This window comes from Trematomus bernacchii, unplaced genomic scaffold (assembly GCF_902827165.1).
Source record: "Trematomus bernacchii unplaced genomic scaffold, fTreBer1.1, whole genome shotgun sequence".
Taxonomy (NCBI): domain Eukaryota; kingdom Metazoa; phylum Chordata; class Actinopteri; order Perciformes; family Nototheniidae; genus Trematomus; species Trematomus bernacchii.
In genome coordinates, this window is record NW_022987564.1 from 6,856,862 (window position 1) to 6,882,807 (window position 25,946).

At 41.5% G+C, this 25,946-nt stretch overlaps 1 protein-coding gene across 1 annotated transcript in view; it reads right to left on the reverse strand.

Annotated features, from left to right (window-relative positions):
* Positions 1 to 25,946, reverse strand: part of gabbr2 (gamma-aminobutyric acid (GABA) B receptor, 2) — a 160,321-nt gene that overhangs the window by 3,772 nt on the left and 130,603 nt on the right. The window contains exons 14-18 of the mRNA XM_034124262.1: positions 10,926 to 11,036; positions 9,099 to 9,323; positions 8,371 to 8,553; positions 7,555 to 7,684; positions 1,211 to 1,328 (exon numbers count right to left, since the gene is read on the reverse strand). Coding sequence (XP_033980153.1) covers positions 1,211 to 1,328; positions 7,555 to 7,684; positions 8,371 to 8,553; positions 9,099 to 9,323; positions 10,926 to 11,036 — 767 coding nt within the window. The remainder of the gene's footprint in view (positions 1 to 1,210; positions 1,329 to 7,554; positions 7,685 to 8,370; positions 8,554 to 9,098; positions 9,324 to 10,925; positions 11,037 to 25,946) is intronic.

Sequence of the window (25,946 nt, forward strand, 5' to 3'; positions counted from 1 at the left end):
AAACCCTTAATCCACCGTGCCTCTCAGCTTCTGGGATCATCTGACAAAAAGAACATTTCATGCTTCCGCCTGCTGTGACTCTTCGCACCCTGCCTCGCCAGAGCTAGCACCACTGCCAGCCGTTTGCAAGGAAATTACATAACCAAATGCCAGTTATGTAAAGAGTTAAGAGAGGGGGGGGGGGGGTGGAATCCAAGCTCATTCCAGAGACCTAGAAACATTTCTTAATTAGGTGAACTTTGAAATATGAATTGTCCTCAGGCCTATTCACTTATTCTGACCTGTCCTATTTGGGAGGGGAAACCAATTCTCCTTGCTCATAAAGGATTGAGTTATGGATCATATAGGACACAGACAACACATTTAACATGGTGCACCTGGTGCTTGACTTTTATCATTCCTCTACATTTACTCTCATCATACCGTTTTTCTCACTTCTTTTTATTTGTCTCTTCTTTCTCTTCCCTTTCTCTCTCCCTGCCTCTTCGTCTCTTTTCCCTCCATGTGATCAAACATTTATGCGGCATGGGAATAGCTGCGAGTGTTCCTTTACTTCTGTTCTCCTCCCTGTCTATTTTCAGAGCTGCTTCCAATGCGAGCTGTAAATCACTGGTTACATAAGCCTCTGTGAGTCTCTACCTCTTTCTTTCTCTCGTCCTCTTTTCCCATCTTAACGCCCTTCTTCCTGTAACTGCCCTCTCTTCAATATTTTAATCATATTTATCCCTCTACGTTGTGCATTCTGAGTCTAGTTAAGCAAGTGTGGGAGGGAGAGCTCTCAATGATGCATGAAGTGTTCCCCCCCATTGATGAAGTCAACATCCCTCACCTTTGCTTGCTTATAAATAGTAAATCAGTATTTGTTGGTATGGAGATCATCTCCTTTTAGAAGTTGGGACAACAAATCAATCAGCTGCATGTCTCTGGATCACAACATGTGTTTATGTTTATATGGGTTTGACGGTAAGTATATATGCCTCAGTGTGATGGGAGAGTATGTGGTTATATGTATGTTGATGTGCGTGGGAGAGAAAAGTACAGGACCGGTTCATGCTTTTCGCAGGCCTCTGTTGCCAGAGCAACCGCCTGAGAGCTGCTGGTGGTTGCGATACGTGTGACGTGTAGTCTGATGAAAAAGCTGACAAGACAGAGGGGAGAGGGGAGAGGGGAGATGGGGGGGGAGACGTGCTGGAGATATAGGAGCGCTCACTGTTCGGGGGAGTTGATATCCTCCAGGGGACCTCTGTTTATTCTGGAAGGATCCATGGAGCCCCACTGAGCCTGAGGTTTCTGCTCCAGGTGGTTCTTCAGTATCGACTTCTCTCCATCTGCATTGAAACACATGTAGGGAATTGTGAAATACATGGCAGGCGGTGTCATAGTTAACTGCTCAGGAGTTGTAAGTCACACGCACCAGGCACCTGAGACTCTGAGGGAGTTGTTGGATAAGCCTATGAGTCTGGATCCATGTTTAAATCTAACTGTTTAGGAGGTGTGGTAGGCATGGGCGTGAGAGGGGCTTCTTGTTGTACGCTGTTACTTAGATCCTGATGCAATGCAAAAAGCAATATGAATATTTTCATCCAGGTCATGTCGATATGCGGCTACCAAATGAATGAATGTTTTCGTAGCAATCCAGATCTGCATTTTCATTAGATACAGATACACAACGTGACTCTTTTGGCCGGTTGCCGAAGTGTGAAAACATGTTTGTTAGTCAAAAACAGTGATCTTAAAATATGTCACAATTTCTTGCAGCTGTCTGTAAACTGTCTCCTTTCTTCAAAATGAAACAGATTGCATAATCTATCAAACGCAGGAGGATATTTAAAGCACAGGTAGAAAATAACACTGCGTTGCACAAATCTGAAAAGTGGAAACAGAAACAAAGAGAAAGAAATCATCAAAGTGATAAAGAAAAGAGACAGAGCTCCTCTCCAGACAGGAAGGCGGAGGAGATGGAATAAAAGCTTCCTAACATGATTTCTTCATTCTCCAGATGTTGCAGAGCCAGACGATGAGGTTGAAACACAATCAGAAGTGTAGTAAACAGCATTTTTCGTTTTCAAAAATTGTATCTGGAGAGTAATGGGGTGATCTTTTCCCCCGTACAGAGCTATCTCTCCAGTTGTTCCAGATTTCCCAGCACTTGCTGACCTGATTCTACTCCGCACCCCGGACATCTGAGCTCACTGAACTATTTCTGAGCAGACTAGTCCTCTTCGCATTTTGAAAAAGCCTAACCTTGTAGCACTCGGAGCTGTGTTAAAAGCAGAGACACAGATATTTATACACCTTATTATGCATTCAGAATATGTGTTCATGCCACAAAGAAAGTACTAGGTTGTTGAGTTTATTTTTTAATTAATAAAGACCCCAAGGCCAGCACAATAATTGAACTGTACAATAAAACTAATTGTTTAACCCTCCTATTGTCTTTGTTTCCCCCCCCTTACTTTGGTGTTCGCGGTCAAATTTGACCGGTCCTGTTTTAACTGCTATTACATTAACACAAAAACCATTAATCATCACCAAATTTCAAACTGTAAATATTGTATCAGACTACTGGTATACATGAACAACTGCAGTAAATATACAAAGAATAGACACTGAACATGTATTGCGTGTGCCAGGTGTGATCCATGTGGGGGGATGGGCAATTAAGAGCGGGAAATGTGTCAAATTGTTCTGTGTGTGTTTGTGAGTGCCAGGTGTGATTCACATGGGGGGATTGGGCACATAAGGGGGGGGGGACATATTTAGAGTGTGTGTGTGTGTGTGTGTGTGTGTGCGTGGGTGTTTGTGTGTGTTTTATCTGATCCGGATGGTTACTAATTCCTTTTCTTTATGGCGGTCATTTTTGACCGGGAACACCATGGGTGTTACAAAGTTGACTAAATCATCCAAAATGCAATGAAAGTGGTGATCAGCAATTGTATATGTTCAAATCTCTACTGTGAAGGATATCATAAAGCCTTAATGCAATCGAATGTAAAACAAAAAGGTTATGATTGATGAAAGTAGTAAATCGGTCAGATTTGACCCGAATAGGAGGGTTAAATGTGCAAATGTGTGGAACAAGAATCAATAATGTAAATGACCCGGTAAATCTGTTTCACATGTATGAGGATGCAGACAGTAAAACTAAAATGTGACATTTTACTTAAAGCAGAATCAGCCTGTTTGCAACAGGGCTGCAAAAGAGGGGTATGAGCAGTATGAGGCTACAATGGGTGATCTGTTTGGTATTTTAAGCAAAAGACTTCACAGACATGTTTTGTATAGGTATGGCCCTACAATATATGTTTATATAGCATAATAGGTCCACTTTAAACTATATTAAGCTATAAGTCTTTAACAGCTGTTTAGTGTGCCTGTGTCAATGATAAGCCGATTTGCAGTTAATGGTTCAAAATGTAAAGAAATTAAGCTCAGCGCAAGTTGAATGAGGAAGACTAGCTTCAACATTCTTCCTCTCTCTCTCACTGACCCAGCTGCCTCTAATAGGCTCATCACTGTGTTAGTTAACCAACCACATTTTGCCATGAGCTTACACAGCCAATCACTGTGCTGCCATCAAACTTCAAATCTGTCCTCCTCTCTCGCCGTCAGCTGTCATTTTCAGGTGACCCTCCTCCACTCCATCCACCTCGATCCCTGACCAGGTTAAGTTCATCAAAAGTCCACTTCTCACCAAATCTAGATCTGCAGCATCCTCTTCCATCACCATCACCATCATCAGTTTCTAGTGCAATTCCCACCTTAAGATACAAAGACTATTCCAATCTCTATCCTCTAAGGCAGTGGCTCCCAACCTGGGGGGCACGCCAAAGATCGCAGGGGGGGCGCCAGGCCTCAGATGATTTGAGGCCAAATATCATATTTAGACTTTTTTTTTTTTTTTCATATAATTGTAACGCATGACATGATTGTCACTAAAAGCCTTCTCTCTACATTACAATAACATATACAAAATAATTGATTAATTAATTTGAATAAAAATTCAAGTTAGTATTACTACTACTATTATAGGCATAAAAAGACAGAAATGTATAATTCTTTCTTTAATAGAAATGTTTCTTCTGCCCGTAAAGTGTCCAAACCAGGCTTTTCTGGATAAGCGCATTTTTAAAACATAGTCATTGTCCATGCCGGTTTCAGATTATTTGTCACAGTTGCTCCGATCAGATCGGTCTCCTCCATTTTGTAGATTATCCCCCCCTTGTGTGTGTGTGAGGGGGGGGCAACTTCCAACAGGAGTCGTTTGGGGGGGCTCTTCGGAAAAAAGGTTGGGAACCCCTGATCTAAAAGGGACCATGTCCAATAAATATTGTGTATGAATCAGAAAGTCTCTCCTCGATGGAAATTTATAGCCGAGGGGATGAATGTTATTTTAATCACATGACCTCTATAATTTTCTTCAGCCTCAAAATGCTCCGGCTGAAAACGCACTTTAACTGTCAGTTACTGGACAGCCAGAGAGCGTGGGGGAGAGAGAGACGAGAGGAGAGAGAGAGAACGAGAGCGAGAAGAGAGAGAGAGCGAGGAGATCGAGACGAGAGAGAGAGAGAGAGAGAGAGAGAGAGAGAGAGAGAGAGAGAGAGAGAGAGAGAGAGAGGTGGAGTGTTGCTTCTCAGGGAGCGTAATCGCTGTTGACACGGCGTTCTTCTCTTATAACAGCCACTCATTCACGCCCCCCAATACAGTTAGACCAGCTCTCTTATGAATACTGATGACTGCAGTTAAAGCCGCCGATGATGATGATGATGATGATGATGACTGTCAAGCACGAGCAGATTGAGGCCGGGAAAAGTTTATATGCTGCTGATCTTTAAAGGAGGCTTAACGACCTGTGATTTCATTTCCATAATGTGTGTAGGATTGACGTTTGCGAGCAGCAGCTAATGTGCTACCTGTCTTTGTCTGAACTCTCTTTCTCTATCTTCCTCATCGCTGACATGCACACTTCAACAACCTACTACATTTCTCTGTAAATAAAAAAAGTAATAGCTGGGACATTCTGTTGTTAAATATGAAATTGTCGCTTTGAGACAGCTTGTAAGGCTCTACTAAGTTTTACTTCTACCTGTCGGTTTGAAAACATCACTTGATGACAGGAGCAGGAATATGAATCAGACAGCCCATTTGTGTTGCTTCATTGTTTCTGATCCCAGCGCCCCAAGCAGATTGGGATTATTTAATAATATTCACTCATTAAAAGTGTTATTTCTCCAACAAAATCTGCATGTTTTTTACCTTTTCCTCTACTTTGTGTTGGAAATAAACAGTTGATGGCTGTCTAATCCTTTCAGAGGGGAAATTATACTTTAAGTACTAAAAAAACAGGGAGTTCATTTTGGTAGTGCAGAGTCTGCACTACCAAAATGAACTCCCTGTTTTTTTAATATATCTTTGCCCCAATTTAAACTGTGGCCTTTGCTCCTGCTTACTACCACGGGTGGGAAGTGGAACGTTATGCGTTTTTGACCCAATAAAGGTTTGTAAATATGAACATATTAAAAAATTAAAAAATGTATAGAAGACAGATTAGATTGTGTCTTCTGACAACCTAACGACGAAACAAAGATTTAGTCTAAACAGATGTATTTCTACCGCACAATGCACACACAATTTTAATGTAAGAGATCCTGATACAAGCCACTGCCAGCACTTTAAAGAGATTACTCTGAACAATGTGAGAATGAGATATTTTCAGGTATTACGGCACAATGTTTCTTTCAAATATGATGAAGGAAAATATAATCTATGATCTTTTCTTTTCAAAGGGACATGAACCCTAATACTTGGTCCCATAACACTGAGCAGTTTCTTCAGATATCTTAAAATCACTGACAAATGTAATATCTCACTACATTTGATGTAGTATTCTGGTAAGCATTATTTAAAGGTTGAATAAAATACAGTCTACTTATCAAAATAATCTTGGCACTGACTATAGCTCTGTGCTTCATTAAAAGAAAACAATGAGATGCTCCATCAACCAATTGTGCACCAACACGCTTAAATCCATCCGTGCAAGGGAACCATACACAGCTAAAACAGGAGGGTGTGTGCCTGTTGTGCATTTATGCGTGTGCACATAAAGATGAGAGGCAGAAGAAGAGAAACAGAAGGAAGCAGAGAAGAAACTAAAACAAAGAAGAAGCATTAGAGACTTTGTGAAAGCATGTGTGTGTAATGTGAGAGACTGCCATGATTTTATTGCATAACTATGAACTTTCACAGATGAGGAACTTCTCAAACAATTTCAACTCGCTGTGCTCCCAATCCGCAGAACGAGCGCAGCTGTTTTACTCTTCTACCTTCCCAAACTTAGACAGATCCATTAGACACCCTTGAGAGCGGCTTTGTGCAGCGTGTGCATCAGGCGAGCTGAAGCTGGCTGCTGTACATCACCATCTTCTCTTAAAACGCTGCCTAATGCGAAGCGATGCTGCTGTAACCATTCACTGATTCAATTTGAGGACCCCGTCTCCATGATGTCTCAGATACAGCTGCATCATTTCAAACAGCCTGCATCGGGCAGCAGCTGAGGGGGGGGGGGGTTAATGATAACTCTCTCTACCTCAGAAAGACGGATTTGACTATCTTTAAGCACCTCATAGTTACTCAAATGATTATTTAACTGTCCCCTCCTCCCTTATTTAATACTCTCATACTGTTTTCTCACATTGTTCAACACACAGCAAAACAACATCCCACACAGCAAATATTAAGGAGATATTAAGAAGCAAAATCAAGTTTGGACCTACTTTGGGCTTAATAATAAATGTGTGGAGTTGAGAAGTGTGACTACAGTATGAAGCTTGCTAAGCATCAGTGGAGTATGCAGGTAGCTAATCCTATGACTCATCTGAAGAGACGTCACAGACTTGCTGTCAGACTGAGTCCTCATGTGTCCCTTCCTCACCTGCAGCTGACAGGAGCTCATGCTAATGGGAAGAAAACGTCACAATATTCCATCAAGCTGCGGCACTGAGAGCAAAATGAAAATCCTTTACTTAAGCCACTGAATATTTAAACGTTACAAACACTGTCTCTCTCAAAGTGAAACAGACTGAGGTGCTCGAAAACTAATCACAGCTGTACACATTCATTTATTTTTTTAATTAAATCAGATTGGCTGAATCACAATGAATTTAAGTGAGACAAGACTGACATATTTAATACGGCTGTTCTTTCTTTGTTGAATCTTGGGTCTAGACAGATTGCTGTAATCTAGTTTCCAGCCACCAGTGGCAGCAGTGAGCACAGCCCAGCAGAGCAGCTCCATTCAGAGAGAGGAAGAAATGATACACCATCTTGGATTTGACATGGGTTGTATTGATGTAATGATAAGAGCAACAACGTAATGAGAGTAAAGTGTGTTTGCTGCTTCAGGACCACTTCACATCAACACTGTTTCCAGGCAATTCAAACTATTTTAAAATAAGTGAATCCAGGCTTTTAAAACAACGTTTCAGGTGCCACAAAATCTACATTCCCACGCCCCAAACACAGACACATTTAGGAAAAGTACAGCTCATTTCTCACCTTTTCCGTCTGTGAAGTTGCGTATGCTGAGGATGTTGTTGGCGTCAGGGTAATGGTTCTGTTTGATGTAGGGGGTTTTCTCCGGGGTGTCCTGCAGCTGCATGGTCACTTCTTCCAGCTCCTTGTCCAGCTTTATATATAGAAACATGGCTCAAGTAAGCTGCATGTTATCAGTCAAATATTACCCAAAGTTAAGTCTAAACTATGGACAATAAACTCCATCAACTACCTCTTCACATTTCAAACACAGCATAAAGAGCGAATGACTGCTGTCTGCTAAAGGCATAATAACTTGACTTGTCCTCCAAGAGCGTCTGAGTAGCCCATTTGCCTCAATCATAAACAAAAGCAATGACAACACCATTAATTCAAGTCTGATAGATCTGACAGGAAGCCAAGGTGATTATTTTTCAAATGTCACTCAAAGTCAGTAAAAGCGAAAACATTTAAGAAATAATTAAGAGAGAAGGAAATGCGACCTCGTTCAGCAACCACACAATCTAGTGAAGTGATTCCTTTGAACACCAATCATCCTATTAAGAATGAACGAAATGATACTTGAAAAAAAAATTACCTGGCTACAGGAAAGCTAGATTAGTTTTTCATTTTCAAGTTAGGTAGAGCTAAATTCATTTATGTTTCCCCCCTCTCTTGTGGAACTCGTGCTTAGTGTCTTTAAATACGTTTAAAATCTACCTCTTGGTCTTTATATTGCATTTAAAACTCTTGACACCCTCTGCACCGTACCCCTGTGTTACTCCGTGAAGACAAATGGCAGAAAAAAGTACAACATGGATGTGTAGTTAGCTCTCAGACCTCAGTTATCTTCATGCGGAGGCGGTGGTTGTCAGTCTGAAGGCCATCCAGGCGCGAGGTGTTGGCCTGGTTGACGCTGGTGACGGAGGTGGAGGTCTTGGAGTCTTCCTTCTTCTGATTCTGGGTGAACTGTAACCTCCGGTTCTGGGTGGCTGCGTCTGGGTTGGTCCTCATGGTGATGAACTGTTAGAAAAAAGTTATGGGTATCAGTCAAAGCTGCACTCTGGTATAAAATGACATACAAAGCATTTTTAGGATCCATGGAGGTTAAGAGTGTTGATTAATGCACAGTTAGCCACCGGTATATATATTCTTTATTTAACCAGCTCAAAGTCTCATTGAGATTAATATCTCTTTTTCAAGAGCGACCTGGCACATTAACCAGTCAATATGCAAATAAAAGAAACTGTTATAAAACATAAAAAACTGGCATTCATTCAACGACTTCAATCATGTGATATAAGAGCAATCACATCAAACAATGGTTTCTTGTTCTCTGTCCTTTAAGATGGACTTGAATTCCCCCAAGGTGATTAAATCTGACAGTTTCAGCTCCTTATGTACAATATTCCAGACAGCATATTTAACAGATTGTTTTACCTAGTTCTGTTCTCACTTTAGGAACCAGCATCTGAATATTATCTTGGGAGTGCAGGCCATATAGACTTTTTTTTTATTTTTTACCAGTGCTCATACACACACTGTCCTCGTTCACACTTAAATCTGACCTTGGGAACGAAGACCAGACAGAGCGTGATGGTGCTGCAGAAGATGATCACCAGGGCCACGATGCAGAACTGGACATTGGGCTGGTCCCTGGTCAGAAAGGACACAGCAGCACCGATGATGCACATGATGCCCACGTTGTAGACACTCATCCCGATGTATTTGCTGTCATTGAGAGCGGGGATGCTCACATTCCTGGTCTCCCATGCCAAGAAACAGCCAAACAACTGCGAGGGAAAGGAGAGAGGAATGACAAGTTGTTTTTAATAAAAGATGTTTGAGTAAAGGTTACAGACATACCAGAAAAAAACTGAAGGCACTATTTGATTTTGGTTATAGAAAGTCTGAACTCATTTCTCCGGGGCAATGCACACACAGTTAGTCAACAGAGTTGGTCATCCTCACTGTTTGAAGCAGTTTTCTATCATTTTTCTTCTGCTAGTCTCAACATCAGGGGGTTTCAGGATAAAGCAGGATGTATTACATCTCGTTGTTTCTTGTCTGTTCAGTGCTTTTCATTGTTCTTCATAAAACAGTGCAGGTTGTGAATACATTTTCAATCTTATTTGGCTTAGCTTTTAAAAGCATTTAAAACAAATCAAACAAAAATGTACTTCATTAAGCATTTGAGTCTTAAAGATGATCTTTTTAAAGCAGCCCGTGCACGGTTTTATGTTTGTCAAATGTTTATTTAGAGTGAACTGTTTGTTTGGTGGAACATTAGAGTTGCAGCAGCAGCATGCACGGCCTGCTGAATTATTCACTGTGTGTTAAAGTGGCCTGCCTGCTTATTTTAAAGTCTGAATGAGAGTTAGTGGAATGACGAGCAGCAGATTTACAGGAGCAGCCATCAAGGATTAGTGGATCTCAGGTGTGTGAGTGTGTATACGGGAATGTGCTGGGTGATGTGCTCTGGTATATATTCATATGTGGACCTGTGTGTGTGTGTGTGTGTGTGTGTGTGTGTGTGTGTGTGTGTGTGTGTGTGTGTGTGTGTGTGTGTGTGTGTGTGTGTGTGTGTGTGTGTGTGTGTGTGTGTGTGCTTCTTCTTGCTACCACTCACTCCTTCCATTTCTCTTTCTGTAAGATTTTTAGTAATATTTGTATTCATCCTTTGCACTCTCTGAATCTTCTCAAAATGATTTACTGCTCTGTCTCAATCCTTCGCCTCGCCGTAAATATGGTATGAAATTATTTTATTTCATGGACATTTTTTGTCTAGAGCCCTGTGTCTCAGATCATAATCATAGTATGAGTACTGACTTTTTATTCACAGTTTGTGGTTTTCGGCTAAATACATTAAATTGCAAATAGAGAGGTATCCATTTAGTCAAGAAAGCTTATAAATAATGCTTTGCCATCCTAAATCCATACACAAACCACCTTCTAAGATATTTTTCAGATACCTAAACTAGCTAACACTCAAGCACTGAAATCCTGTTTGCTTGAATAACTTAATGTAACCATTACAGAGTTCAAGACCAAACATATTTAATAGGAAAAACAAAAGAGAGAATTTCTATATGAAAATTCTCAAACATGTTATTTTTGTTTGACACATTATGCAGGTTACCGGAGATAAATGACTGATTTACAAAGGGACACAGGATTAACAGCTGGAAAATGTATTTTTATTTTTACTGTGTTTTTAAATTAGATACTTAAGGTTTGTTATTGTTACACATTTCAGAAATAGTGTTCTATTAAAAGGCATCAAGCTAATTTCAAGGCTCAGCAGATGCATTTGTAGGGTACATAAAACTTGTAGTGCATTTGTATGTGTATCCAAACTGTGAGTTGATGATGAACATTTTGTTTGCTCCTCTCACCATTAGCAGTCCCTTGTAGGCATAAACAATGCCCAGCCAAATGCTCATGTGGGTGTTCTCACAGTGCTCCAAGAATGGACGGATGGCTATGTCTCGGCCTTGGGGGTCCGCCTGTCGACAACACAAACAGATAGACAAGAGGATAATTGAGTATAACCTTCCAAAAATGACTTTAATTGTCTTTGGAAAGAAAAATAGACAGATGATCACATCATTTTGGCGTACATGCAAACAGTAACAGCGAAACAGGCATATTCTTCTTTAGGAGCAATAAAAGCAACAGAGAAAACCAGCAGCTGAAAAATACAAACCCCCAGTAGGTAAATGTTGGATATTAGTTTTCTCTTTGCAGGTGTTCTCATTTCCCATTCAAAGACAGAAGGTACACAGACTGTCCTCTGCTAGTCAGCATTAAGGGAGTCAGTGATCAAACACCCAGGTGTGTAATCAAACTCTGCCCCATCGTGGCCGCCGGGCTTCTCCAAAGTCTCAAGTTAAATTAATCCATGCTGAGGACCCTAATGGGCACGACTAATCAAGCTTATTCATTAATGTGATTTACACCTCCTCTTTTCATTCATGGTTCTCACTTCCACGTCATTTCTCTGTCTCACTCCATCCTGGGCCTTCTCTGTGTTTCTTTAGCTTCCTTTTGATTTCCACTCGTCTTTCACAGCAGCTGATGACACATGTGACTTAGGGGGCAAATTAGCACCTGAGGTGGATATTAATACGCTAAAACACGTCACCTCTACTCTCTCGGTTATGCAGAGCTTTAAAAAGTGCATTGGTTTGCCTTACATGGATTCATGTGAGGCCACACCAATATATCAACGCTGAGACACCTGGGGCAAGGCTGGGCATAATGCCATGCTGCTCTCTAGGTGTGTGTGTGTGTGTGTGTGTGTGTGTGTGTGTGTGTGTGTGTGTGTGTGTGTGCGCGCGTGTGCGTGTGCGTGTGCGTGTGCGTGTGCGTGTGTGTGTGTGTGTGTGTGTGTGTGTGTGTTCAGGCTTATTTACAGTAAGAAATATCTAATGGCTCAGCAGATGGTACTTGTGTGTATGCGTGTAGAGGCATCTATAGTAGGGTGTTGGACTTGGATTCAGTTCATAAGCAAAGTATTTTAAGGGAGAAAGCAGGATGAGGAGAGATGAAGAAAGAGAATATGCAATGTTAGCTTGTTTCAGTCGGTGCTTTCCAACAAATAATATGTTGATGCTCCTGTGCATCTACATATTTAACTTAGGGAATAAGCAGACATTTGGCACAAAATGGCCCCTTTTTACATGCAAAAATACTTCAATTCACAATGCCGAACATCAGTCACAAGCTACCACGGGATGTAGTTAAAGTTAAATTATGACTATATTTAGTCCAGACTTTCCAGTAATAATGCTAATTTCTCATGCAGTCTAAAGGTGGACTTTGAAAACACTGACAGCACTGATAGGCTAGGATAATAAATCCCAAATACAGTTTTCTCTGTCAAGTTTTGAGGAAAGATTTGTCTTTATCCGTGCCCATTGTAAACTTTCCCCACAGATTAGCAATCAGCCGCACAAAGGGGGCAAATTGTACTGAGCTGTAAAACTTTACAAGTGAATCAGACCTTCAGACATGGCAGATAGCGGTCACAGTTCATGGCTCTATCAGTATTCACATTCCCTTCTTGGTGAATGCCCTCATAATTATTAAATATACACCTATAAACACACATCCCTCTAGGGGCTGAGAAGAATCCACCTCCACTAGTCATCTTGACCCCTATATTCTCCATTCAGCTCACATTAATGGAAATTGTAGCTATTCAAGCTTCCCTCTATGACCTTGATGGATTTAAATGAGTGGTTCTCTATAGAATGATCACTTTAAATGGAAAATTAGTGCTTTAAAAACTGCCCTGATTCATCCAACAGAAATGAACTAAAATGGGCCCAAACCGAATATTTTCTTGTTATCCTTGAAGTCTCATACTATAGTACAGTTTCTCTTTTTCTGCTTTGGAAAATGCATCTCACGGTGTTCGTCATCCTGCCTGCACTTGCCGTCTCTCGCCTTCAACATTCCTCCCTCAAAGGATTACGTTTGCAATCACACATCACACGTCGCTTGCAAAAAAGACAACGTTAGCAGGCGGAACCCCCTACAACTCAGATCAACTTTTCCACCATCTGCCAAAGTCTCCACACAGCGACACATTAAAGAGCGAGGACTGCTTCGGTGGCAGCGAGTTCACACACTTTGTCAAAGCACTCTTGTAACCCCTTCTGAGAGTTCCCGTGGCAACCGCGTGGCTCGCGTCACTCATATCTGGGAAATATCTGGGTGTTTGATTCTGGTTAACATGACGGTGAAGGACTGCTGGGTTTCTGTTTTAAAAGCCAACAAGAAGCAGGAAACACAGCAAAGTGGGGCAGGGGATGACGCACAGACAAGCTTTTTTCTTCTTCTTTTTTTTTTTACAAGAAACCACAATTAGTTGACACACAGGAGAGAAAGGAGTCTGAGACTCATGCATGGCCTTTTCATCGTGCAGTTACAGGTACGCACTTCATGAAAGAATTATTTCCAACCTATTTTAAAACTTGGAGATGTCTTGGGACTGAGCAAAAGAAAATCATAAGTTATGCATGAGATGACCTGGTTTGGTCAAGTCTCTTGGCAGCAAGTGATACAGTTTCTTTTATTAAATGGAAACAATAAAGACACATTTTCTGCTAGCTGCTGCCACTTTGGACTGTACAAGAGGGGTAACATGGAAGATGAAGCCCCCAAAGGACCGGCCTCACTCCCTCCTTCATCTAAATATTTATAGAAAAAAAGCACTTTTTTTTTTAAACGTGGAACTCTGTATGCAATATTGCAGACTTATTTTGGCTGTAAATGACTATGCAAGACGCTACACTCTGAATCTAAAGTAGTTACATACAGTTAACCTTACTTATCTTGCACTGTATTAAGAAGGCAAACTAGTATTGAATAACATGCGGAATGATTTATTATAGTCCTTAGGTGTACTGTATATACCACATTTCAGTATGACATGTTAATTGTATGTTTACATTTGCTTCCAAGGGAACAGCAGGGGTTCAGAACACCTCAGCTGTTTTCTACTGAACGGCTTCACTGCATCATCTGCATCGTCCTCATTTTTGCATATTTCTGTTTTTTGGCTGATCAATCTGTTATGCGAACAACATCACTGCTCCGAGAACTCACACTTCACATCGCATCACAACACATCATTCTGTTCATTCAATATGAGAGACACATTCTGCATCAGTGCTCTTTGCATAGTCGCAGCTCCGAGCAAACTTGTGTCACTAACAACAAAATGATAAGACAAAATGAGATATAATGCTTATTAAGCTCGAGTCTCTATCGCAGCACAGCAGACAGGAGCTCTTGCTTTTCCGAAGGAAGCTGTCTGGGGAGTTGCCAGGCAACAGGGCTGAAGGCAGCAGGCGGCCCCAAAGCGGTGGTGATGGCGGGAAAAGTGGCGGTTCACTGTCATTTTTCACAGCATTAGCCCTCTAAAGGGATCACTCTGGGAGGGCGCAGTGCTGGCAGATTGTCTGTGGAGAGATGGAGCGAGATGGAGCGATGAAGGGAGTGGTGGAGGGAAGAGAGAGAAAAACATGGAGGATGGAACAGAGAGAAGGATCAAGAAGAATGGATGGAAAGATGGAAGATGAAATATGAGGAATAATAAAGGGATAGTAGTATAGATGGAAGGAAGGTATATAAATGAAGGCATGGAGAGGTAAAAAAAACTGTACAGTCTATCCTGTTTCCCTCAAAGAGATTAGTAAAGAAAAGAAAGAATCCTGAAAGGACGAGATAACTGCAGAGAAGAGGGGAGGGGGAGTGGATACATCAGGAAGAGCTAGGGAAAGTTTGAGGTAAAGATTAGCAACAAACTGACTGTAAACTCCAACTGTCCATCGAATGTCTTTTTCTATTAATATAGGGTTTCAGAGAAAAAATCCTTAAATGTCAAAATTGAAATGTCTTCTTCCTTCCTCTTCTTGATATAGCCTCCTAATACTGCTACACTTCATGCAAGTATAAATACATATACATCTCCAAGTAAGTGGATAAAACCATCAAATCTGAGGCATGAGAGGCTTCAGAATAATCAAATCAAAACGGTCGACAACGACAATGTGTGTCTGTCAGGTTTGATTCTGGGACATAATCTTGAGGACAGGTTGAGGTTCACCAATTGACTTCCAAGTCTGTAGTTACCAAACAAAACCTAATGTTCTCTTGTGCAAATATAACCGTTGTTTTTATTCTTAGAAGCATACATATATGTATGTTATAAAAAGTAATATACGATCTGTGCAATCGTATCTTAGTAGAGATACTAAGACATTTGTATGGATATGGATCTCACTCTCATATGATGGCCTCTAGCCTGGGGAGAGAGACCAGGAAGTGGTGAGCTCCCTCATTGTCACCTGCAGCAACTTCCCACAGAGGTGTGTAAGTGCAGCATATGTCCCTGTGGGAAGGTTTGCACATTCTGTGAGCTCACATACGTGTTGTGACTGGGATTGTTTGCGTGTCAGTGTGTGTGTATAGATGAGCTATCAGGCAGACACTGACAGAAACAATCCATCACTCATCCGGGCAATTACAACAGAGGAGATTCCACCATGGTGAAAGAATGAGAGCGACAGATGAGGACAAAAGATACTGTAGGTATTTTGGCCGGAGCTTTGGACTCTGTGGCAGCGATTCATTTCACTGTAGTATTTCCCCAAAAAAGAAGGAGACAAATTACTGTGATGAAAAATGACAGAGGGAAAGCCCCTGAGAATATAGCAGAGGAAGAGAAATTGGAAATCACTGAGAAATAAGTACACAATATATTTTAGTCCGCGAGGAAGATCGTAAAAAGTGTTATCATAAAAACACTGCATCAAATTACCGTGCTGTGATTACACCAGGGATTGAATAATTTACATTTAAGTGCACTGAGGCTATCTCTCTCAGAACAGTAAGGAATGTCATATGTTGTTTTTTAAATAAGGATGAGTCATTTTGATTTTCTGATCAGTGGTTGGTCCTGATTTGAAAGTCAGCGTGTGGCAGCACGATGCCCAGGGTATCAGCCCCACCAACTGTTCTCCTGGCACAGAGACAGAGGAACACTGATGCTGTCTGATAAGGATATCATACAAACATAAACACATTATCCTGTGTGGCACCAACATGCATTACAGAAATATTTTTAGCTATAGTCGTACGTCACTCTGAACCTCCCTCTGCTGTACGAGAATAATTACTTTTCTTCGTTAAAGATTATGCTTGTGACAAATATCCTATCATGGAAACTCTTATGTGATGAAAGGGGTTTAAGAAAGAGATCCTGAAAGTACTATTTATAATTGAATCAGATGTCATTTTTGGTTGATCGTCTCAAGGACTAGGGAGTGAAGAAACTGCAGGTTGTTAGAGAATTATTAAAAGGATGGTAGTATTCAAAGGATGAATGAGGGGATGTAGAAAAGCCAGGATGATAGATTATGAGAGTGACAGGGGGAGAAAAACACATCAAGAGCCCGGAGGGCAAAGAGATGGGAGGATGAAAGGCACCTTAGTGCCAAGGTAATTTGTAGGAAATCATTTGAAAAGCAGCGATTGTGAATGTTCACGAGCCCTCTATGCAATTCTGAATGGCAGTAATGGCCTTTAGACAAGCAGATAGGAGAAGTGCATCATGGTTGATTAGATCAGCTGGTTGGACAGGGAGGTCGATGCCAGCGCTGCCAAACAGGAGTTCATAAACATTTAGGAGACATGTTGTGGGTTCCACATGAAGTGACAACTGCTGCAGCCAGACCCCAGACCCCAGATGGCAACCTTAGCTTGATGGCAAAATTATATATAGCAGCTCTGATTGCTCTCATCCTAAGCAAAGCAATTTGAGTTTTTTCCCCCTAAATTATGCATTTCATTTCCTGGAACTATAAATGTGATATTATCAAGACTATAGACCCAATTTTCCCTTGAATTTCATATAAGTAGTCTCTGTCTCTGTCTCTTACAGTTCGCTTGGACCCTTCTGTTGCACTGGCTGAAAGCAACAACGCTGTTGCCAAAATGTTGCTTTTTACTTTTAAAACATTGAAAGTTTATGCCAAAAATAAACTGTTAGCAAATGGACAGGGCAGTACAAGGTGCATTTGCCTTAAGTCTCCCTATTTACACTAATGAGCAGTATACAAACATTTTAGGAACTTAACAAGTTTAATTGAACAATGCTTTGCTTTTAATAATAACAATGATTAAAAGATCTGCATTGTGTCTCTTTCAATGCAAACTATATGCCTTTAATCCAGCTTTATAATCAAAATGAAAAGTTAAGAGTATGTATCCTTTCTGAGACTGTGAGGAAAAGTTGTTTGTTATTTAGTATCGCTTGTTCCACTTATTATAACCCTTTCACTAACCCTTAGGAGATGCAGTCATGCATGTATCACTACATTTGGTAGTTTTTATTATTAAAATGTTCAGTTGTTCCTCTTAGGGTTTTGTAAACTCTATGTTTGACTCTTAGAGAACAATCTGAAAAACATTGATGATAGGGAAATACATTTTTGTGACAGGTTAGCAAATTTTGCTCATTAGAAGCAAAGTAAAATGTACCATAATATCAGAGGATAATACTGGCTATTGCCTTATCGTTTCATATTTTATACATTTAAATTTCATATGGTACACGCCCGGAAGGTCCGCTGAACATTCACTGGTTTCAGGTTATTCACCATGAAGCATGAATAAAGAGAAGGGGTCTGAAAAAGAAGCCACTGAGGAAGGGTTGAAAGAAGTAAGGGAGGGGGGTGTGAGAGAAGGAGCCGAGGGAGAGAGAGAGGGAGGGTAAGGGTGGTGTGCCCCCGGCTGAGGCTGACCTACATGCAGCGGGGGGGGCATGGTGGCAGGGCAGCGAGACCCCCCCGGCTCTCCAGGCCATGTGGATGCCATCCCACTTCACAGTGTGTGTGTGTGTGTGAACACTCTCTAACTGTACATGTGTGTGTGTGTGTGTGTGTGAGGGAGCTGGTGTGTGTTTAACTTTACTGTCCTCATCACACCGGATGGGTGACCAGGATATTCCACTCCAGCGCATCCTCACAGATATTATAGTTGCTTCCTTAGAGAGAGGACGAGGAGGAGGCGGAAAGAAATATAAAAAGAAGAGGGATAGGATAACCCCCTTTAAATGTAAGAAATCAAGCATAATCACATTGTTCTCTATATGCAAGTCACACACACACACACACACACACACACACACACACACACACACACACACACACACACACACACACACACACACACACACACACACACACACACACACACACACACACACACACACACACACACACACACACACACACACACACACACACAACACACACACACACACACACACACACACACACACACACACACACAACACACACACACACACACACACACACACACACCACACACACACACACACACACATCACACACACACACACACACACACACACACACACACACACACACACCTTTCAATCTTCATTAAACTAAAGACTTTACATCTCACCATACAGTTTCCATCACTCTTTGGAGTCTCCTTCCCCTCCCTTCCTCTTCCCCTCTAATGATGATAAAATGATCGCTTTACTTGAATGTGTCTGTCTGCGTTTAAATATTTCTGCTCTCTTGCTTGCTTGAGCATCCAACGCCTTTTCTTCCTTTTTTTATACCAGCCTGTAATCCCATTTGAGGACTAATCCTTCTGATGGAACCACGGCCCATCGACCTTCTAACCACCGCTGGGCCAAATTGGCAGTGGCATGATGAAAAAGTGAAAGGGTTTGTTTTTTCTGTTGTTCCCCTCCCTGAAAAGCCACTGGCACAATAATGACAAAAGACTGATTTCATGTTGTTTAGAAAACTGGCTGACCTATCAGTGCCCAAAGACCCGAAACAAACCAGAACTCCAGACAGGGAAATAAACAGCTGGCTAAGGGTCAGCTTTCTCATTTTATTTACGGACAATGGACTGTGACTACGACCTAGGCAGAGGATCTCGTACTTGTGTATGTCCTGTTTCTAGATTGGTCAGCATACTTTATTCTGAACCCTTAAAATGGTCTGGACGCGTCAGGTCTACCATTTGACCTGAGAATCACATTTCAGTGTTTGGCCTGCGGCACGTAAAAGCTGTGAAGTGTCTTGATTGTCACACTATCAAATAAACCAGAAGAGTGTTGTTTTCCCAGTTAGGGGTTAAATGTCAGATCTGCAGCGTTCTTCAGTCGCTGTTCTCCTGAAATCAGCTGATGTAGTCACAACAGTGAACAACAGGAAGTGCTACCAAAGCAATTTCATGCTTTTGATGACCTGTCTTCCATTCCACAGTTATTTTTAGGTTGAGAAACAATCATTAGAAGATATGATGAGATTTGAAGTGAGTAAAACAGAACAGGTCAAGTTTTCAATTTGACAGCTAAAAGGTGGAGAAATACAAAATGTTTTTTCTCTGTTCAACTGCTTTTACCAGAACTTCAAAAGAGGGCACTTCAAAGCAACAGAAGCTACTACCCCCTGCACATGTGTAAAAGCTCCCCCACACACATTTCAATAACGACTAAACACACACAAGCTTACACTAAGGCGCCGTTTACACGAGGAGAAAACTGCTTGTATCTGCATAGTTTCGCGTGCGTATAGCCCTATTATTTACACGAGGCCGATAGAAACTGACCCCACAAACAATAACGGGTCCCAAGGTGGATAGATTTGCAAACGAAACGCTCTGGGGGGTCAACCGAGTCCGTAATCACCTCTATACGAATATTTCCTGAAAAAATAGCGATAGCCCCACCTCTCCCCACCTCTCCTGCTCACTGCTGTAGCAACTATCAAAAATAGCTGTGTTAATTAAACGCACAAGGGGTTCTTGAATGAAATAATATTATAAAAGGCAAACCAGAATTGTTAACGCCCAATATACTCCTTAAACAAAATAAACAGAGTCAGATTTCATGCATTGATCCATTATATTGACAAAGGAGCGATCTCACCCGGTGTTTGTAGAGAATATCTCTCTTTCTGAGCCGTCCTCTCCACAGAGACGTGCTTCTTGGTTTCTTTCAGTTAACTTCCCCGTTGCATTTATCCATATGCTGAGGAAATTACTATATCCCGCTGAATACCAGCAATCGCCACACACACTTCCTCCTGTCAGTAGCTACTGCTAGTGCTACTGCTACTGACCATGCTACAGATATTAGTGCAAAAATCTACAGCTCCTCTACCACAACCATCAGCAACAAGTGGACATGGAGAATTACATGAACTACATGTTGCTAAATACACCGCGGGGCATAAACAGAAGGGTAGCCATGGCAACATTGCTGCGGGGCTGCTCGGGCTGCTCTTCTTCGCTGCTTTTGGTGTATTTTGGCGGAAGTTACAGCGCCACTTACAGTCCCGGCATATGTACTACAGCGTTTCCAGCGGCCTCGTTTGAACAGACACGTTAAATGAAACGAATGCATGTGAACGGAAGACTTTTTTGAATACGCATACTGTGCATAAACGCAAACGTTCCCGTGTGAAAGAGGCCTGAGACAATAGATAAGTGCTCACAAACAGACCCATTCACTCTCAATGCATTCTCACAAAATCACAGCATAATGGCACACACAAATAAAGCAACTTATAATTAAATATGCACACAGTGAGATCAACACACACACACACACACACACACACACACACACACACACACACACACACACACACACACACGCGGGTGCAGCTCCCAGGGCTCCAGCAGGGAGCTGCCTTAACTGATTTATTAAGAGCTAAACGCGTCATTAGTATAAGCGGCTAACCCTGAACATTTGGCTCATTAGAATATGCAAATGCTGCGGTATAGCCTGGCAGAATGCTAGATTGCGAACTGAGGCTTTTGTTATCATAGACTCCAACTGCTTTTATGGCAGCTATTCTTTAACATAAGTCCCTGCTTTAAGACTAGCTTTCATCAACGTGGCCATCTGCACGCTCTGTGGCTTAAGGCAGAGTGTTGGGTTCAACTGTAACTGCCTTATGCCAGAGTTGTGTAGGGGGTGGGTACATAATTATAGAAGTTTGTATAGTGCTGGGGGATTAGGTATATTTCTTGGGAGGTAGTTAAATGCCAGAGTGGGAATACTGTTAATGAGATTTGTATTCAGCTGGAAGGAGGGTGCATTCCTTTGGATGTATAGTGCATCTCTGCAGAAGTAGAACAGTTCTCCTCTGGGTTTGTGTTCAGCTGGGGATTTCAATGGTTGAGTCAAATTAGAGGTGATTCAGGTGTATAAAGGAAAGTCACATTGGACAAGGACAGTCAATGGCCTTGATGCAAAAGAGATAACTTGTGCTAACTTCCATTTTTAAGAAACTCAAAAAGCAGGCTATTTGTTTTTTTACTCACTTTCCAATGAGAATGTGTCAGTGGCACAGGCTAATATCTTTTTTTCCACAAGAGTTCTATTTATCGTCCACTACAACTTAGTATTATAATGCACAGACACCTCCTTCTGTGTGAGTATTGGATTGTTTGTGAATTTTGTACCACTTTTGTTTTAAGCACCTATCCTAAATAATACAATATGTCCATGTCAGTATTATTAGTAAGGGGTGATATTAGGTTGGTAACTTCAGTAAATATGAGTGTGTGACAGCTCTTACTGGTAATGCAGACATATTGAATGATGAAGCTTTAAACTTATTTGACCTCTCCAAGTAAGTTTCACACAGTTGTAGCTCCTGATGTTGTCCTAACGATGACATATGGCTACGTATCTCAATAATGGTAAATACTTCTCTGGCATATGGCTTTTTCTTCTCCTAGTCCAAATCTGCAGCCCATTAAAGCACAACTTTATTTTCAATTATTTTATAGTAGAACAAAATCCAAATACTGATCATATGTTGTATTTCTATGAGAGTACACACAGGAGGGGAGGATCCTATCCACACAAACAACTCTCTTAAACACCTGGGTACCATCCTCTATCTGAAGGACAATAATCAGGATTTGTGGCTGTGAAGAAGCTCATAAATCCTGGTTGACTTAGTGACAAATGGGAAGCACCGAGGACCGGGGATAAGCCATCAGATATGACAAGTTACTCTCACACATCACCTCACCCTTGGGTATTTCTCCTATTCTTTCTCTATCTTTCTAACTCTCATCTTCCTTCAGGCTATCTCTCTTTTAGCAGCTCCCTTTTTTTCCAGCACTTCAAAACAGAGTGTATGGTTGATGACTCCGAACCTCATCTGCACAGCTGGACAGGAAGTCCTCTCGAGAAAGGATGAGCCAAGAGCGTCCCTCTAAATCAACACTCCAAGAGATTAGTGGAGGGGTTTGTCCAAAGTGAGGAATAACACAGCAGCACATATGTTATCCTACATTTTCTCAGCAACAAACACACATACAAAAAAAAAGATACATCACACACCTTGAATGTTAATGGAAATGTCCTATATATAATCTGTTCACGCTTTACTGTATATTGAAGAGCTGAGGGTGACATTCATTGATGACCTTTTCCCTCTTCTTGTTCCACTTGAGACACTCCTATCCCTCCTATCCCACCTATCCTATTCCTTTTCCCTGCGTTTCTTCTCAAGGCAATCATTCTCGATTTGGTTCAATACCAGAACGACCTTCTGTGCCACTGCCTTTTATTTAGAACCAGCCACAGTAATTATGGACCACAATACGCCAAAATTAAAGCAGAGCATCGTTATGTCAGTAATAACTTTTTTCATTTGACCTGCTTCACTACATTTCCCATCATCAACAAACTGACTTTACTGCCAATAAATAATGTCCCTTGTTCTCCACTTATTATCCCTCCCTGTCTGTTTGCCTCATAGAAAACCATTCTTTTATATCGCATAGTAATATCTTCCTCAGGAAATTACCGGAAATGATCTGCCATGTTAAACATTAATTGAACAGGCGGACCTACTGTATTTCAACCCGCCACAAGCGAGAGCAATCTGTTCACAGAATGAGTTAATTTGCTTGCAGATACTTCCCGCTCGACTACCTAATAACACCAAATGCAGCAATGATTCAACACAATAAGAATGCAGACATATAAATTACCTATTTCAACCTTGCAAATATTCATTTTTCTTATCCTTTATGCAGAGGGAGGAAATTGGCCGGGGAAATCCCTACAAGAAATGTCCCTGTTAGAAAAAGCAAACAGCTAATTACTCTCTGGAAACACGCTGTCATCCTATTTGATTACCCGACTTGCATACGGATAGCCATAATATCTGTCCGTCCAGTAGAGGGAAGCCACACTGTCGTCTTTTGAGGAATCTGTCTCTCTGGGTGACCCCGTCCCCGCTAACCAGGAGCAGTAATTGAGTCCTTTGAGGCCCCAAGTTGCCATGAGCCCCGTGTTGTGGTTGCTTGATTGGCCCTGTTGTTCACAAGCAAACCGCAGTGTACTGTACTGTGTTAGAGTTCTCTCACGACTGTTTGTCTACTTCTCCAAGGGCAATATTTACACTCACTGCAATTTGCATCTTACTCTATGCATATGATATGAAGTTGTGTGCCTTTGATTTAAACCGTGCTTCACACAGAACTCATAAACTTGTCTTTGCTGTGATTGTAACTCTTTCCTTTTACACATTTTTTTCCCATTGTCCTTTTCTTTCCCTGCAGATATTACATTGCATCATTTCATGAAACCTTTCATCATACATTACAACTCAAGTCCTACTGTTTGTACATGGTACGTGGGTTAATGACAGCATGGTATATTGACATTAGGGCAATCAATATGATTGTTTTCATAAAATGTCACAGTATATCATCATACCGCCATACTGTGACACTCCTATATGACATAATGTCAATGAACCATTACTTTCAAATGTATGTAACATAGTGTGAAATATTCCTTTTCGTTTTTTTTTCCCCCCATCCACTTATTTTGAAAATGACATTTATGAAGCTAAATATTAGTTTTAAATACATATTTAAAACTATGACCCATGTCTGGTCGTCCCCTTGTCTCTCTTGGAGCCCAAATGTTTTCTGCAGTGCTAGCTCCATAAGCTTAAGTGAGTGTGATAGTCTATTCAAGCTAATAGGAGCTGACAGCAGAGCAGATCCCCTCCCCTCCATAGTCAGCTGACCCCAGCTACAGGACTCAAGTATGTTAACCATACACCATACGGAAAACTGTCCAATTAACGTACATGTATTTATTGGAATTACCTATTATTATCTTGACACAAGGGAAGTCACCAACCTTACTGTATGTCAACCCTTATGTGGCCATGTGCTTGAATAAAGGTCTCTCAGCAGGAGGAAGGACATTTAACATAATGAAATTATTCCACCTCGCAGTCTCAGGAGAAGCAACATTTTAAATGCTCAGAATTCAAAATACACAAAATGTTTTCCTGTACAGCTGTTTACGAACCTAGGCTCGGCAATAGTCCCCCTCACTTTAGATTTTCTCACTGTCTTCTCTGTTTGTCTCTCTAATTATTCCTCCATGTTTTCTCATTATTTTCCCCTTTATGCTCATTCCCCGACTCCATTTAGTCACCCCTAAATCTCTCTTATTTTTCCTTTCAGTAAAGCCACATGTTTCATTCGTTCTCTTTGCTTTTCATCATGTGTGCCTTGACACAATGTCTTGTTTCACTTCCTCAACCATTCCTCTCCTCTCTCCATTCTTTCTATTCTCTGGTCCCAATCCATTGCCTGCTGGGTCCGGCCTCTCGCTCGACCTTATAGGGAGAGACCTAATGATGCAGAAATGCAGCAGTGCTCTGCAGGAGCTCCATGATGCGCTGTGAGAGCAGGAAGGAAGCACACACACTCGCATAAAAACACAAACGTAGGCACACATACAAACATGCACACTCAGGCCCAGCTGCAGAGGCGCAATTGCAACCGTACTCCCACATGCCCGCACGCACGTGTCAGGGGCAAGTAGTGACAAGAATGCGGCCAGTGAGCCACACTGGAGGGTGAGGAGGAGAGAGTTATATGATAGGAGCATCAATGGCAGCCTGCAGGAGCTGACACAATGAGTTCAACGCCATTGGCTTTATATGACAGTCCTGCCAACACCTCACAGCCTCTGCAAGGGAATACACCCAAATACACAAGTGCACATGCACGTACCCACAGAAACATGGGTGAGTCAGACACTCCCAGGGGCAGCTCTCCACCTAGCTAAAGCTTGGCTCTGACAAACACAACACCTTATGGTTGGCTACTGGTGCCCAAGGAGAAACAGCAACACCATCCTAATTCCATCTCTGTACTTTCTCCAACAAAGCACAATAATGTCCTAACACATTTTGTATATAGAAGATACAATAAGGAAGGCTTTAACATAAGCAGGGAAATGATTCACACCTTGCATTGTTTGTGTTTATCACCAAGCTAAATGTGTGTGCATAAGAAAGAGCGTGGTTAAACAGCAGCGTGCGTACAGTACCGGCTGATCAGACCTGTGCTACATCAGCAGCAGGCAGGAAATCCATAAGAGCTTTACAGTCAATTACTTCAACTGTCATTGGCATGCCTCCCCAAGGACAGCAACCAATCACAGCAAAGAAAGATGGGGCACACCAATCACAGCAGAGGAGGATCCCACCCCCGAAGGTTTGGTCGTAGACAGGAAGAGTCGACCGATGTAATAATGCGATGAGTTCCGTTGACTTGCACGTACAGTACATAGTTAATTAACCGAATGGACTACTAGACTTTCAAGAAAATAATCAATCAAATATCACAGTGCCATTCCTGGACACGAAGAAATGACAGAATGTGTGGATTGAAAGCTATGCCTATGGGTGGTAGCCTCTGTATCACCATTAACACAATTCACTTTTTAACCAATTTTGGCCCATTTCATCACCAATCCAATAAATCAGTGCCATGGCTCAGAAAACAAAGCC